Raw genomic sequence first — 14,232 nt, forward strand, 5'->3', positions numbered from 1 at the left:
GGAATTGGATTGCTGTATATTCAAAATTTAAGAAGAAATTGCTGCTTTTCCATGTGTTTGCTTTTGCTAAGCTGTGCAGCAATTAATTTTTATTAGCTTTTTACTATCAGAGCCCCTGGTCACTGCTGTAAAATATGGGACAGCCGAAAGTATTTTTTCACAACCTGCCAATTGCTCTTAGAGTTACAGAGCCATACAGCATGGAAACATGCTGTATGGCTCACCCATGTCGACCATAATCCCAAACTAAACCAGCCCCACCTACCTGTGTTTGACCCATATCCATCCAAATATTTCTTATTCATGTACTTAACCGAATGTTGTAACCGTACCTGCATCCACCACTTACTTTGGAAGTTCATTCCACACATGAACCACTCCATGTTTAAAAAAATGCCCCCATGACTTTTGTAAATCTTTCTTCTCTCCACTTAGAAATATGCACCCAATCTTGAAATCCCTCAACCTGGAAAAGACACACCTGCCATTTCCCATATCTATACCCCTCATGATTTTATAAACCTCTATATGGTCACCCCTCAACTTGCTATGCTCCACTGAAAAATGTCCCAGCCTATCTAGCCTCTCCTTATAACGCAAAACCTGTATTCCTGGCAACATCCTGGTAAATCTTTTCTGAACTCTCTCCAGCTTAATAATATCCTTCCTATAACAAGGCAACCAGAACTGGACACGGTACTCCAGGAGAGACCTCGTCAACACACTGTACAACCTCAGCATGATGACCCATCTTGTGTACTCAGAGATCTGAGTAATGAAGGCAAGTCTGCGAAATGGCTTCTTAGTCACCCTGTCCACATGTGACACAAATTTCAAAGAATTATGTACCTGAACCACTTAGTCACTCTGTTTTACAACATTTCCCAAAGCACCACTTTTAATTGTATAAGCCCTGCCCTTGTTTCTTTTACCAAAATACAATATCTCACATTTATCCAAATTAAACTCCATCTGCCACTCTTCAACCCATTGACCAGATCTCTTTGTAACCTTAGGTAACCTTCTTTACTGTCCACCATTCCACCAACATAAATGTCATCTGCAAACTTACTAACCATGCCTCCTATATTCCCATCCAAATCATTCATAGAAATGACAAAAAAAAGTGGACCCAGCACCAGCCTCTGTGGACACCGCTGGTCACAGGCCTCCAGTCTGATAAACAACCCTCCACCACCACACTCTAAGTCTTACCATTAAGTCAATTTTGTATCCAATTGGCAAACTCCCCCTGAATCCCAAATGATCTAACTTTACTAATTAGTCTGGGAGACAGCGAGGACTGCAGATGCTGCAGAGTCAGAGTTGATAAAGTATGGCGCTGGAAAAGGTACAGTAGGTCAGGCAGCATCTCAGGAGAGAGTCAATGTTTCCAGTGGTTATGGCCGAAATGTCGACTCTCTTGCTCCTCAGATGCTGCCTATGGTACCTTGTCAACGGCTTTACTGAAGTCCAAGTAAACAATGCCTTTCACTTTTCAATCTTCTTGGTTACTACTCAAAAACCTCAATCAAGTTTGTGATACATGATTTCTCTTGCACAAAACCATGCTGACTATCCCTAAAAACTCCTTGCCTCTTCAAATGCATACAAATCCTATCTTTCTGAATCACCTCCAACAACTTATCCACCACTGAAGTCAGGCTGACAGGTCTTGTTGAAATATCCAATGATTTAATTGCTTAACTCATTTTTGTGGTGTTATTCCTTTGAGAAGTAGAAATAAATTAATTTGCTTTTGTAAAATTTAATATGTTTGTCAATTTATCCTGATCAATTGCGACAAATTTAGGCTTTAGTTATTGTAAACTGAATTTTAATTAGTGACACTTGTGTTAGACGGAAATATTTGCAGGGAATAAATCGTTTCTACAGTTGCTGTGGCCCCAAAGTTAATCCTATCCATGTGGTTGACACAATTTGTATAACCAGCTTTGGCTTAATTATATGATTTACATAACGTGTTCAGCAATGATCCCATGAGGCCATTGTTCTTGTAGCACACAGGCAAAATATGAGAAACGCAAAAGCAAATGTGCTATAAAATCCAAACAACTGACCCAAAGTAACACAAAATCTCCCACATTATAGTATATCATCATATATATATATAGACCAGGAGCTTCATGTTTGTGTTCAAAATCCTGTCACAGTCAAAGACTGGGAGTGCGCTAGAGCGTGCGTTTTTAGAGTCATAAAGTCATACAGCGTGGAAACAAACCCTTCGGTCTAACTCATCCATGCTAACCAAGTATCCTAAATTTAACTCGTCCCATTTGCCTGCATTTGGTCCACATCCCTGTAAACCTTTCCCATCCATGTACCTGTTCAAATGTCTTTTAAATGTTGTTATTATCCCCATCTCTACCACTTGCTCTGGCAGTTCATTCCATATGTGCGCCACCCTCTGAGTGAAAACTTTGCCTCTCAGATCCCTTTTAAATTTTGGTTCTTTCAACTTCAGTATATGGCTTATGATTTTGGACTCCCTTGGAAAAAGACCTTGGCTATTTACCTCATCTATTTATATAATTTTACAAACCTCTATACGGTCATCCCTCAGCCTCTGATGCTCCCGAGAAAATAGTCCCAGCCTATCCAAATTCTCTTTAATAACTCAAACCCTCCAGTCCTAGCAACAGCCTTGGAAATTTTTTTATGCATGCTTTCTAATTTAACAACATCCTTCCTTTTGCATGGCAAGCAGAATTGTACACTGTATTCCAAAGGTGGCTTCACCAATGTCATGTATAGCTGCAAAATGATGTCCCAATTCCTATACTCAATATCTGACCAATAAAGGCAAGCATACCAAACACCTTCCTCACCACCCTGTCTATGCGGAATACTGCTTTCAAGGATTTCCGAACCTGAAGAAGTGAATGGAAATGTTATTGGCCTTTTTTTATTATGTGATGGAAATTAATTTCTATTTTCTTTTGTCTCTGGAGTAAATTGTTTCTCTGTAATCTATTGAGTTTAGTATCATAATGAACACTCCTCCTCATTATAAAGTGAAAAATTGATGGCTACTCACCAAAGTCCTGGGACCATTGTCATGGGGACATAGTAACTCGATGTCCTATACTGATGTGGGTGATGATAGGGTATGCAACACTGAATTCAGTTTGTTGAAGTTGAATCACACTTGTTGAGCTATTTTCATTCTTTTGTCTTTTGTTGTTGGATTGTCACAAGTCCATGCTTACAATCAGGTTTTGGTGATGTGGATAGGGAAAGTATTATCAGTAACTCTGCAGAGCAAGGTTTCCTACCCATTTTTTGTTACAAAGTACAAAAGAGTCGATAGACAACTGACATATAGAGAAGGGGGGGGGGGGGGGGTGTGGTGGCTCAGTGATTTGCACTGCTGCCTCACAGTGCCAGGGACCCGGATTCAATTCCAACCTCAGGTGACTATCTGTGTGGAGTCGAACATTCTCCCCTTGTCTGCGTGGGTTTCCTCCAGGTGCTCCATTTTCTTCCCAAAGTCCAAAGATGAGGTTAGGTGAATTGGCCATCCTAAATTGCCCAAAGTGTTCAGGGATTGTAGGTTAGATGCATTACTCAGGGATAAATGTAGAGTAAAAGGGGAATGGGTCTAGGTGGGATAGTCTTTGAAGAGTTGGTGTGGACCTGTTGGGCCGAAGGGCCTGTTTCCACACTGTAGGGATTCTATGATTCTAAGACGTGCTGGTGGCAGTCTCTGGCAGAGCTGATTTGCAACAAAGCCTTTTGTAGTTTGTCTACTTACAGGGTTATTCTTCAGTGCCCTGGCGAGGACTAGCAACTTTTACTTCATATTATAGTAACTTAAAACTTTTATACCAAGATGTTTGTGAATGTTAGTATGTTAATGAAGTCCCCAGAGATTGTTTTTCATGTGTCTACTGATCTCAATGATATTTTAAGCAGAATGACACCACATAATGGAAGCAGCCTGCTCAGGGAACAAGACTATGATTTGGAATTCGTATACACATTTATATTTCAACCTGCTGCTGTACAATTTCAATTATGAGGCTAATTAATGAAGTTAAGCAGCATTCCTGAATAATCTACCTTTCAACCTATATAATATTGCATTTTAAAGCAAATTATATATAGGAAAAGTAATTTGGAAAGTCACATCCTTGGGAATGCTACTGAGATTTTTCTCATAGCTAGAGACGTACTGGGTGAGTTTTAACCACAAAAAATTAGCAGCTTTGGATTCATTGTGTTTGTGCATAGGAATGATTTAATTTATAAAAAATCAGGATATAAGTTCAAATCCACAAATTTCCAGCATTAATGAAGGTAGGAAGTTGGAATACTGCCTGTTGCAAGGCGAGTACAAGTTTGCACTTTAGTATTAAAGTGACCCTTTGATTGTTAAGCAAAACAGAAATTGCTGAAAAAACCCATCAGGTCTGCCAGCTTTTGTGGAAAGAAAGCAGAGTTAACATTGAGTCCAGAAACCCTTCTTGAGAACTGATAATAGCTAGGAAAAGGTGGTATGTAAGCTGACGTGGGGATGGGGGAAGGGACTGAGCAGATAGGCAGAGATGGATACCAGAGAGAGAGAGAAGTTAAACATCAGATTATAGTCCAACAGGTGTATTTGGAAGCACTAGCTTTCGGAGCACTGCTCCTTCACCAGGTTGTGGAGTATAAGGTCATAAGACATAGAAGTTTTGCAAAAAAGGGAGAGAACAACAGTTAGGGATGAATGATAGTATGCAGAGGGAGAAAGAAACACTGATAATGGGGACTATAAGTAGGTGAAAATGGGTTGACTATGCTGACAGCAATGCATGTCACAAGGCCTGGGATGTGGGGGTGGATCAAGGATATAGCTGAAGATGTTCAGGTCCTAAAATTATTGAACTTGATATTGAATCCTGAAGCAACAGGATCCCCAAGTGGAAAATGAGATGCTGTTCTTTCAGCTTGTGCTGAGCTTCACTGGAACAGGACAGCAGGCCTGAGGGAGAAATGTTGGCCAGAAAACATGGTGGTATGTTGAAACGTAAACCTTACTGTTGTTCACAATTTGAATTTATCAATGGATGGCCTGATTTCCACAGGAAATCCAGCAACTATGTCCTGGCTGGGCTGCTGAATCCAGGCAGTAATTGTTTGCGTGGTCTAGTGCACCCAACTGGGCAACCCTGCCATTCACCACAAAATATGGGGAATCTCAATGTCTGAGATCCCTAGACCTTACCACTCAGGTTCCAAACCTATCTCCACACCTGACAGACTGGGGAAGTGAAAATGCAGACCGTTGGCCTCTAGGGTTTCCGAATGTCCTTCATATGATATCTTTACAAAAGAAAAACACCCTTTGCAAACATATGTGTATCGATTGACATTTTTTTTTCCTTTTTTGAAAAAATTATGTTGCAGTTGGAAGATTGCTGATAGAATTCAACTCACTGATGACAATGGAGAAAGTTCAGCGGGAGAATCCAGATGTACGAATGGGTGGCAAATACAAGCCTTCAGACTGCATCGCTAAGCAAAGAGTTGCCATCATAATTCCATTCAGGCACAGGGAACATCATTTGAAGTTCTGGCTGCATTACTTACACCCCATTCTACGCAGGCAGAAGATCAACTATGGAATTTATATTATAAACCAGGTGAGTGCCTGAACAAGAAGTCTTACATTGAGATGGTGATGCCTTATTGTAAGCCAAGGATTTCATTGGAGCTAATTATGAGCGTGAGCTGTTGATCATATTTGATTTATATGATTCCACATTATGGTTTCACACCTCTTGCCCTTATTATGTCAATTGAATATCAAAACACAACTATATTTAAATGAGCTATATCTGATTTGCTATCATCTATCTCCTCGACATTGTAATCCGGGTCACTACTTTTGATAATTTATATAAATGATTTGGATGTAAGCATAAGAGATACAGTTGGTAAGTTTGCAGATGACATCAAAATTGGAGGTGTAGTGGACAGCGAAGAAGGTTACCTCAGATTACAACGGGACCTTGATCACATGGGCCAATGGGCTGAGAAGTGGCAGATGGAGTTTAATTTAGATAAATGTGAGGTGCTGCATTTTGTTTAAGCAAATCTTAGCAGTACTTATACACTTAATGGTAAGGTCCTAGGGAATGTTGCTGAACAAAGAGACCTTGGAGTGCAGGTTCACAGCTCCTAGAAAGTGGAGTCGCAGGTAGATAGAATAGTGAAGAAGGAGTTTGGTATGCTTTCCTTTATTGTACAGAGTATTGAGTACGGGAGTTGGGAGGTCATGTTGCGGCTGTACAGATCATTGGTTAGGCCACTATTGGGATATTGCATGCAATTCTGGTCTCCTTCCTATCGGAAAGATGTTTTAAGACTTGAAAGGGTTCAGAAAAGATTTATAAGAATGTTGCCAGGGTTGAAGGATTTGAGCTCTCGGGAGAGATTTAATAGCTAGGGCTGTTTTCCCTGCAGCGTCGGAGGCTGAGGGGGGACCTTATAGAGGTTTATAAAATCATGAAGGACATGGATGGGATAAATGGACAAAGTCTTTACCCTGGGGTCGGGGAGTGCAGAACTAGAGGGCATAGGTTTAGGGTGAGAGGGGAAAGATATAAAAGATACCTAAGAGGCAACTTTTTCACGCAGAGGGTAGTACGTGTATGGAATGAGCTGCCAGAGGAAGTGGTGGAAGCGAGTACAATTGCAACATTTAAAAGGCATCTGGATGGGTATATGAATAGAAAGGATTTGGAGGGATATGGGCCGGGTGCTGGCAGGTGGGACTAGATTGGGTTGGAATATCTGGTCGGTAAGCACAAGTTGGACCGAGCGATCTGTTTCCGAGCTGTACATCTCTATGACTATGACTCTATCTGCATGAAAGATCAAAATTACAGTGATTCTCCACATTCTTCAGGTTTGACACTTCATCTTCACTGAGTTGCAAGTTGTTGTGTCTACTCTAATTCTGTCAAGCCTACTGCTCTAGAGAAATATTTTCAATTCAAATTAGTCACCAATATTACTTCAGAGGAATGTCAACGTCTGATTCTCATCCAAGAAGTAAACAAAAGGTATTTGATTAATTAGAATTTGTGATCCGCTGTATCCTTTTACATAATTTACAATGGGAAGGTAGAAAATGATACCGGGGGATGTGCAACTTATTACAGATCCAAAAGGGGGATGTACCTACACTAGACATGTTGCTGCTTATTTCCTCTTGTTCCTTTGTTTTGTGATTCAGAGTTGATGATCAGAGACAGCCTGTCTTAAGTTAAATTGTTTTGGGTAATACTGCAACATTATCCAGGGTTCTTGTGGCACTGTGTTAGTGTCCCTACCTCTGAGCCAGGAGGACCGTAATCAAGTCCAACCTGCTCCAGAGGTGTGGAGTAATATTGCTGAAGAGATTGATTGGAAGGTATCTAATAATACAGTATTGCTTTGTGGTGATGGTGGCACTGTGGATGAACATCTATGATGGGTACAGACCCCCTCCCCGTATTTTCTTTGCATCTTAGCCATGAATTTCACACAAAATCAACCTCTCTAACTTTAGTGAAAGATCAGGAGAATGTTTCAAGTTTCTGCAACCAGTGAAAGAATTTCCCATTTACAACTGGGCTGTCCTTCACCTCGAGTTTAAAAGCATTATATTTAAACTCAAGAAATGATGTGGAGGTGCGGGTGTTGGACTGGGGTGGACAATGTCAAAAGTCACATGACATCAGGTTGTAGTCCAACAGGTTTATTTGAAATCATAAGACTTCACCTGATGAAGGAGCAACACTCTGAAAGCTTATGATTTCAAATAAATCTGTTGGACTACAACCTGGTGTCGTGTGACTTCTGACTAACTCAAGAAAGATTGGAGCTGTGATGTTAGATGCTTTTGTAGTTTTTTGCAACATACCACAACTCTATTAAAGAGTCATAGAGATATACAGCATGGAAACAGACCCTTCGGTCCAACCCGTCCATGCCGACTAGATATCCCAACCCAATCTCGTCCCACCTGCCAGCACCCGGCCCATATCCCTCCAAATACTTCCTATTCATATACCCATCCAAATGCCTTTTAAATGTTGCAATTGTACCAGCCTCCACCACTTCCTTTGGCAGCTCATTCCATTCTTTTCAAAGATTGTGGTGGAGGATCACTTTACACTTAAAGTAGTTATCTTGGTATTATTTTTCTTCAGTTTTTAAGAAGCTTCATTAATCAGGGAAGCATCTTGACACTGCCTGTAAGATTATTGATTATTTGTGAATGCTTTGGACTAGGTTGGCACTCAAAGCGAATTCAATTCTGCTTAACTGTCTTGGACACAGTCCTTTTAGTTGTCAAATATAGGCAAACGCCGGTCCCAAAAAATACTTTTTGGAAGATGTCAGTTATTATCAGAAAGTAGAAAAAGTGTGGTTGAAATATTTGTTTGTTCAGGAAGATGCAGAAATGTGGTAGATTAGAACAAAACAGATGTAACATGTACAACTGGTTTTCTTTTTTTGTAAATTTATAACCATCAGTATTATGAAGTCAAGTTATGGAATGGGAAATAATGGATTAATAAGGCAACCATTGTGTGGTACACATTACCAGTGTTCAGCACAACAGCCCTGTTACAAGTGGCCATAGCCACACACTGACAAATGAGACTAAATCGTTTTTGAGTGAAGAAGGAATATTGTACAGCATTATACTGAAGGAATTCTACAATCATAGAGATACCTTTTTTTGTATGAAATGTTAAATGAAGACCTTGTCTCCCTGTTCAGTTGGGCATAGTTCACTTTTTTGAAAAAAAATGGAACCATCCCAGTGTTGTCGTTAAATCTATCCCTCAATTGGCATCACGCAAACAGATAAACTAGTTAGTCACCACATTTGTGAGGATATGCTATGTGCATTGCTTGATATCTTTGCCTACAACAGTAGCAGGTACTTCAGAACTACTTAATTGCCTGCAAAGGTTTGTTCTGAGGATATCAAAGGGACCACATAAATTGAAAGTCAGTTTGTTTTTGTTTCCTTTTGTGTGCTCATGCACTGGAGACTGTCTTGGCTATTCCTTAATTGCTTAAAGGGAAAGAGATGGGTGGCCTTAAAAAAATAGCTTTACACAACACAGAATGGCTTTGGTAGGGCCAAAATATGCAGAATGGAATACGCTTAATCTATTATAATAAAGTGCAGGTAGAAATGTGTTACAAACTGGATAAAGGTTTTTTTTCACTCTTGGAAGTAAGTGCCGCTAACATATATTGCTCATCCCTAGTTACCTTGAATTTCATACAACTGACTAGTTTGCTCAAACACTGGGCAATTAAGAGTCAATCATTTGTGAATGTGTCTGAAACCACATTGAGGCTAACCTAGATGAGGACAGCATGCTGTCTTCCCTGAAGAACATCAGCAAAGTGATTGTTTTTAGATCAATTCTACAGCCGAGCAATCACTTTTGCTGATGGCTTTTTATTTATTGCCAGTTCTTTAAGCCAAACTCAAATTCTTGCTATTCTAGTTAGAATTGATCACTCATTCTCTGAATTAGTCTGGCCCTTTGGATTATTAGACTATGTCCACTATAGTATGGCACTTCATATTGTTCCTAAAGTGAATTACCCAATTTACCTGCCAGTCAAAGCAATAATCAACAATTGGCTTCCTATATGTTTATTAATTAATTTTATTAATTATTCTCTCTGTGGTGGCACAGAAAATTATGTATAAACAATGTGTCAAGAGATAATTTCCTCACTCCAGATTGAGATGACTGTCAGTCCACCCAAACCTGAATGTGACATAGCATCAATCAAATTTGTGAGTTCGGTTTTCCCTTCGCCAATGTGATATTAAAGACATATTTTCTCACCTTCCCCTCTTTAGGTTTTCATACAACATGGATCATAGCCTGACTGAGAGGGCAGGCAGATACCTTACTAGCTACTCTGTTAACTGCCAGCTAGGAGATGCACAAGAGGGTCTGGGGTGATTTGGCCACTACCTTGGTGCCTTCCGTAAAGGCGTGGCTGAGGTTAAGAACTTGCCATGTGGGAAATGGCAGGCACAATTTTCATCCTCTGTCACAATTTTCATCCTCTGTCACAATGAGTTGAAGCTCTATTTGCCCTGTCCTATTGAGCTACCAGATGATGGAGATAGTTGTAGTTCAGCAATGGGATTCCCAGTGATTGTCCTTTGATTCCTGCTGCTCATAATGTAAATTGGCCTCAATGGAAATATTCTAAGCCAAGTCTCTGTTTTCCCCGTGCACCAAGCTGTTTGTGAAAGCATCATGTTAAAAGACCGGGAGTATCACTGAAAGAGACTTGGAATTTGGAAGGAAAAGCATGCCTCACAAGAAAGAGAAGTAAATGGCTGAAAAGAGAAAACTCCGAAAGAGTTAGAAAAGATTAGTGTGTGCAGATTGGTGAAATGTTAAGTGCAGCATTCCATTTTATGACGATGGCTAAAGCAGAGAAGTTAAAATAAACAATAGAGAACAAGTAATATATTCTCTTATATACTCTTTAATATTTGAGAATGCTTCAAATTACATGGGCTGGAGATGGAGTTAGTTGAAGGCTATCGGATGAGAGGCACAGAAAGGATTTGAGGAAGAATATTTTATGACTTGGAACACTCTGCCTGTAAAAGTAGGAGAAACCATGATTATGAATGATTTCAAAAATAAATTAAATGAGTATTTGATGGAAATAAACTTGGAAAGCTACTGGATGGAATGGGGTAATGGAACTGATGAATTATTCTACAGAGAAACAGCATGGACTCTATAATCTGAATGACCTCCTCCTGTGCTGTAATGACTCTATGGTCCTCGTTACACTTCACAAAGCATTATTATGGCTTCATTTTGCATCTGTTTTGAATATCACATTGTTTCATAAAGGGGCTTAGTGGAGGTGAAATGTTGCTCTAAAGCACAAGTGGAATGGACCAAGCTTACAGGTATTCAGAAAAGTACTTAAGAATTGTATTTGCACCATCTCTACTTTTCAATAAATGGACATGCAGGCACCTAGGGACAAGTGAGATTAGGGAATATTAAAAGAGATCAAGTGAAATAATAGTTTTAACCTTCTAAAAAGTGTAATTAAGACATAATTCCATTGATAATTAAGCTCCAGGACAGTAATGGCTGGACATAGGATGAGGGCATTTTATAAACAGTTTGACTTGAAACATTTATACATGTACTTAGAACTGAATTTTGAATTCTGACTTTTAATGAGTTAATTACTTTGCAGTATTTATCATCCTTATTATTGAAAGTATCCAGAATTTAATTTTGCAGTAATTTTCCCAATAATTGGAGGCAAATTCTTAGACCAGTACATTCTGGAACTCACAGGAGAGAGGCAATTTTAGCCTAGTACTGACTTCAGAGACAGGATTAATTAAGAGCATCTAGGAAGTATGATCATAACATTTAAGAATGCCATGTTTAGACTAGTTCTGAGAATCTTGGGCCTGAAGCTAAGCTTTAACTCCAAATAAAGGTACTTAGAGTATGAGATAGTGTAGACTAAAGTGGAATCGAAAAGTAGGTGAAACAAAAGTTAAAACAAGTGCTGGAGAAAGGTTTGCAGTATCTGTAAAGAGAGAAACAATATTAACATTTCCAGTCCAAAATCACAACATTCAAGGTTACAGTCTAGTGTAGGAAAGTGGGACGAGTGTAGGTAGTAGTGTACTTTGGCAGTACAGAGTTAATGCGCCAAAGGGTCTATTCTGTACTGTGTGATGCTATGATCCTTTTTCAAACAGTCGTATCAGCTTAGAAATGTAAAATTTCTTTCTCCTTCTGTAGCAATTTCTGCTTTATTTCAGATCTCCAGCATCCCTAGTACTTGGATCTTATTAAAATGAAAGATGCTAGAGAAACAAGGGCAGACATTTAAGGAGGTATTCATAATTCTAAATAATAATGTATTTCACTAAAAAAAGAAAAATAAACTTCTACCAGATGAAAGTACCATCTGTGGCCAACTGAGGAAGTAACGATGAAACCGAAATTGGAAGAAAAATGAGCAATACTGGCAAGATTACTGGAAGACCAGAAGACTGGGAAAGTTTTGACAGTGAGCAAAGGATGAATTTTAAACAAGGGTGAAATAGTAGTTTGAGAAAAAGTTAGCATGTAAACATGCTAACTTTTATATGTATATAAACTTTTACTGAATGTGTTTACATGCTACTTTTTGTATAAAAAGTAAACGAGTAGCTAAAGTAAATGTTGGTCCTTTAGAGAGTGAGCTGAAAAATGTGTTGCTGGAAAAGCGCAGCAGGTCAGGCAGGAATTTCCTGAAGAAGGGCTTATGCCCGAAACGTCGATTCTCCTGCTCCTTGGATGCTGCCTGACCTGCTGCGCTTTTTCAGCTCTGATCTCCAGCATCTGCAGTCCTCACTTTCTCCTTTAGAGAGTGAGATTGGGGGAAAGAATCATGGGAAACCATGAAATAACTGTGAATTTGAAAAAAGCATTTTGAATCTGCCTTCACTGTGAAAGACACGACATTCCAAGAATAATAAGAAAAATCAAGAGGTAAAAGCGAGGCAGGAACTTAAAACAATCGCTATCACAAGAGAAATATCACAAGGAAAACTAATGGTCTAAAAGCTGACAAATCCCCTTGGCTTGATGGCCTATATTCTAGGGTCTTAAAGAATGTGATTCCAGCTCCTTTAACAATCCAGTGCAGGCTTGATGGGCTGAATGACTCTTTCAGCACTGTAATATCTCTGTAATTCATTGCTTATAATCTTTCAAGAATGTGGAAAGTTCCTAAAGATTGGACCATCCCAAAATATAGTGCCACTACTCAAGTGCGAAGAGAGACTGAAAGCAAGAAACCATAGGTAGTTAGACTAACATCCATTACTGGAAAAATGCAAGAATCCATTACTGAGAATATAATAGTGGGAAATTTAGAAAATCATCATAAATCAGACAGACAAAGTCAGCATAATTTTTTGAAAGGGAAATGGTGCTTGATACATTATAAGATTTCTTTGTGGATGTAACAAGTAGGGTGGATGAAAGGGAAACTGATGAGGTAGCGTATTTGAATTTCCAAATGAAATTCGGTACAATACCACATCAGATGTTACTGTAGAAGACAGAGTTCATGATTTTTGTGGTAATATACTACTATGGCTAAGAGGTTGGTTAACTAACAGGAAACAAAGTGAGTAGAAGTGGATTTTTTCAGGTAAAGTTAAAAATGACACAACAGGTTATAGTCCAACAGGTTTATTTGGAAGTACAAGCTTTCATAGCACTGCTCCTTCATCAGGTAGCTCGGAGCAGCATTCTGAAAGCTTGCACTTCCAAATAAGCATGTTGGAATATAATCTGGTGTTGTGTGATTTTTAACTTTATCCATCCCAGTCCAACACTGGCATCTCCAAATCATATTTCCAAGTAGGTAAGCTATAATGTCGCCGGGTTCAACACTTAATGGTAAGGTCCTAGGGAGTGTTGCTGAACAAAGAGACCTTGGAGTGCAGGTTCATAGCTCTTTGAAAGTGGAGTCACAGGTAGATAGGATAATGAAGAAGGCGTTTGGTATGCTTTCCTTTATTTGCCAGAGTATTGAGTAGAGGAGTTGGGAGGTCATGTTGTGGCTGTACAGGACATTATTTAGGCCACTGTTGGAATATTGCGTGCAATTCTGGTCTCCTTCCTATCAGAAAGATGTTGTGAAACTTGAAAGGGCTCAGAAGAGATTTACAAGGATGTTGCCAGGGTTGGAGGATTTGAGCTACACAGAGAGGCTGAACAGGCTGGAGCTGTTTTCCCTGGAGCGTCAGAGGCTGAGGGGTGACCTTATAGAGGTTGACAAAATTTTGAGTGTCATGGATAGGGTAAATAGACAAAGTCTTTTCCCTGGGGTCGGGGAGTCCAGAACTAGAGGGTATAGATTTAGGTTTAAAGGAGAAAGATATAAAAGAGACCTGTGGGGTAACATTTTCACATAGAGAGTGGTATGTGTATGGAATGAGCTGCTAGAGGAAGTGGTAGAGGCTGGTTCAATTGCAACATTTAAGAGGCATTTGGATGGGTATATGAATAGGAAGGGTTTGGAGGGAAATGGGCCGGGTGTTGGCAGGTGGGACTGGATTGTGTTGGGATATCTGGTCGGCATGGACGGGTTGGACTGAAGGGTCTGTTTCCGTGCTGTACATCTCTATGACTCTATAAC

At 39.6% G+C, this 14,232-nt stretch overlaps 1 protein-coding gene across 2 annotated transcripts in view; it reads left to right on the plus strand.

Annotated features, from left to right (window-relative positions):
- Window positions 1–14,232, plus strand: part of b4galt2 (beta-1,4-galactosyltransferase 2) — a 550,978-nt gene that overhangs the window by 291,644 nt on the left and 245,102 nt on the right. For both annotated transcript variants that reach the window (XM_043699063.2, XM_043699065.2), the window contains exon 3: window positions 5,413–5,648. In XM_043699063.2, coding sequence (XP_043554998.2) covers window positions 5,413–5,648 — 236 coding nt within the window. The remainder of the gene's footprint in view (window positions 1–5,412; window positions 5,649–14,232) is intronic.

Source organism: Chiloscyllium plagiosum, unplaced genomic scaffold (assembly GCF_037043375.1).
Source record: "Chiloscyllium plagiosum isolate Xiang-an unplaced genomic scaffold, Cpla_swu_hap1 HiC_scaffold_9, whole genome shotgun sequence".
In the NCBI taxonomy this organism is placed as follows: Eukaryota; Metazoa; Chordata; class Chondrichthyes; order Orectolobiformes; family Hemiscylliidae; genus Chiloscyllium; species Chiloscyllium plagiosum.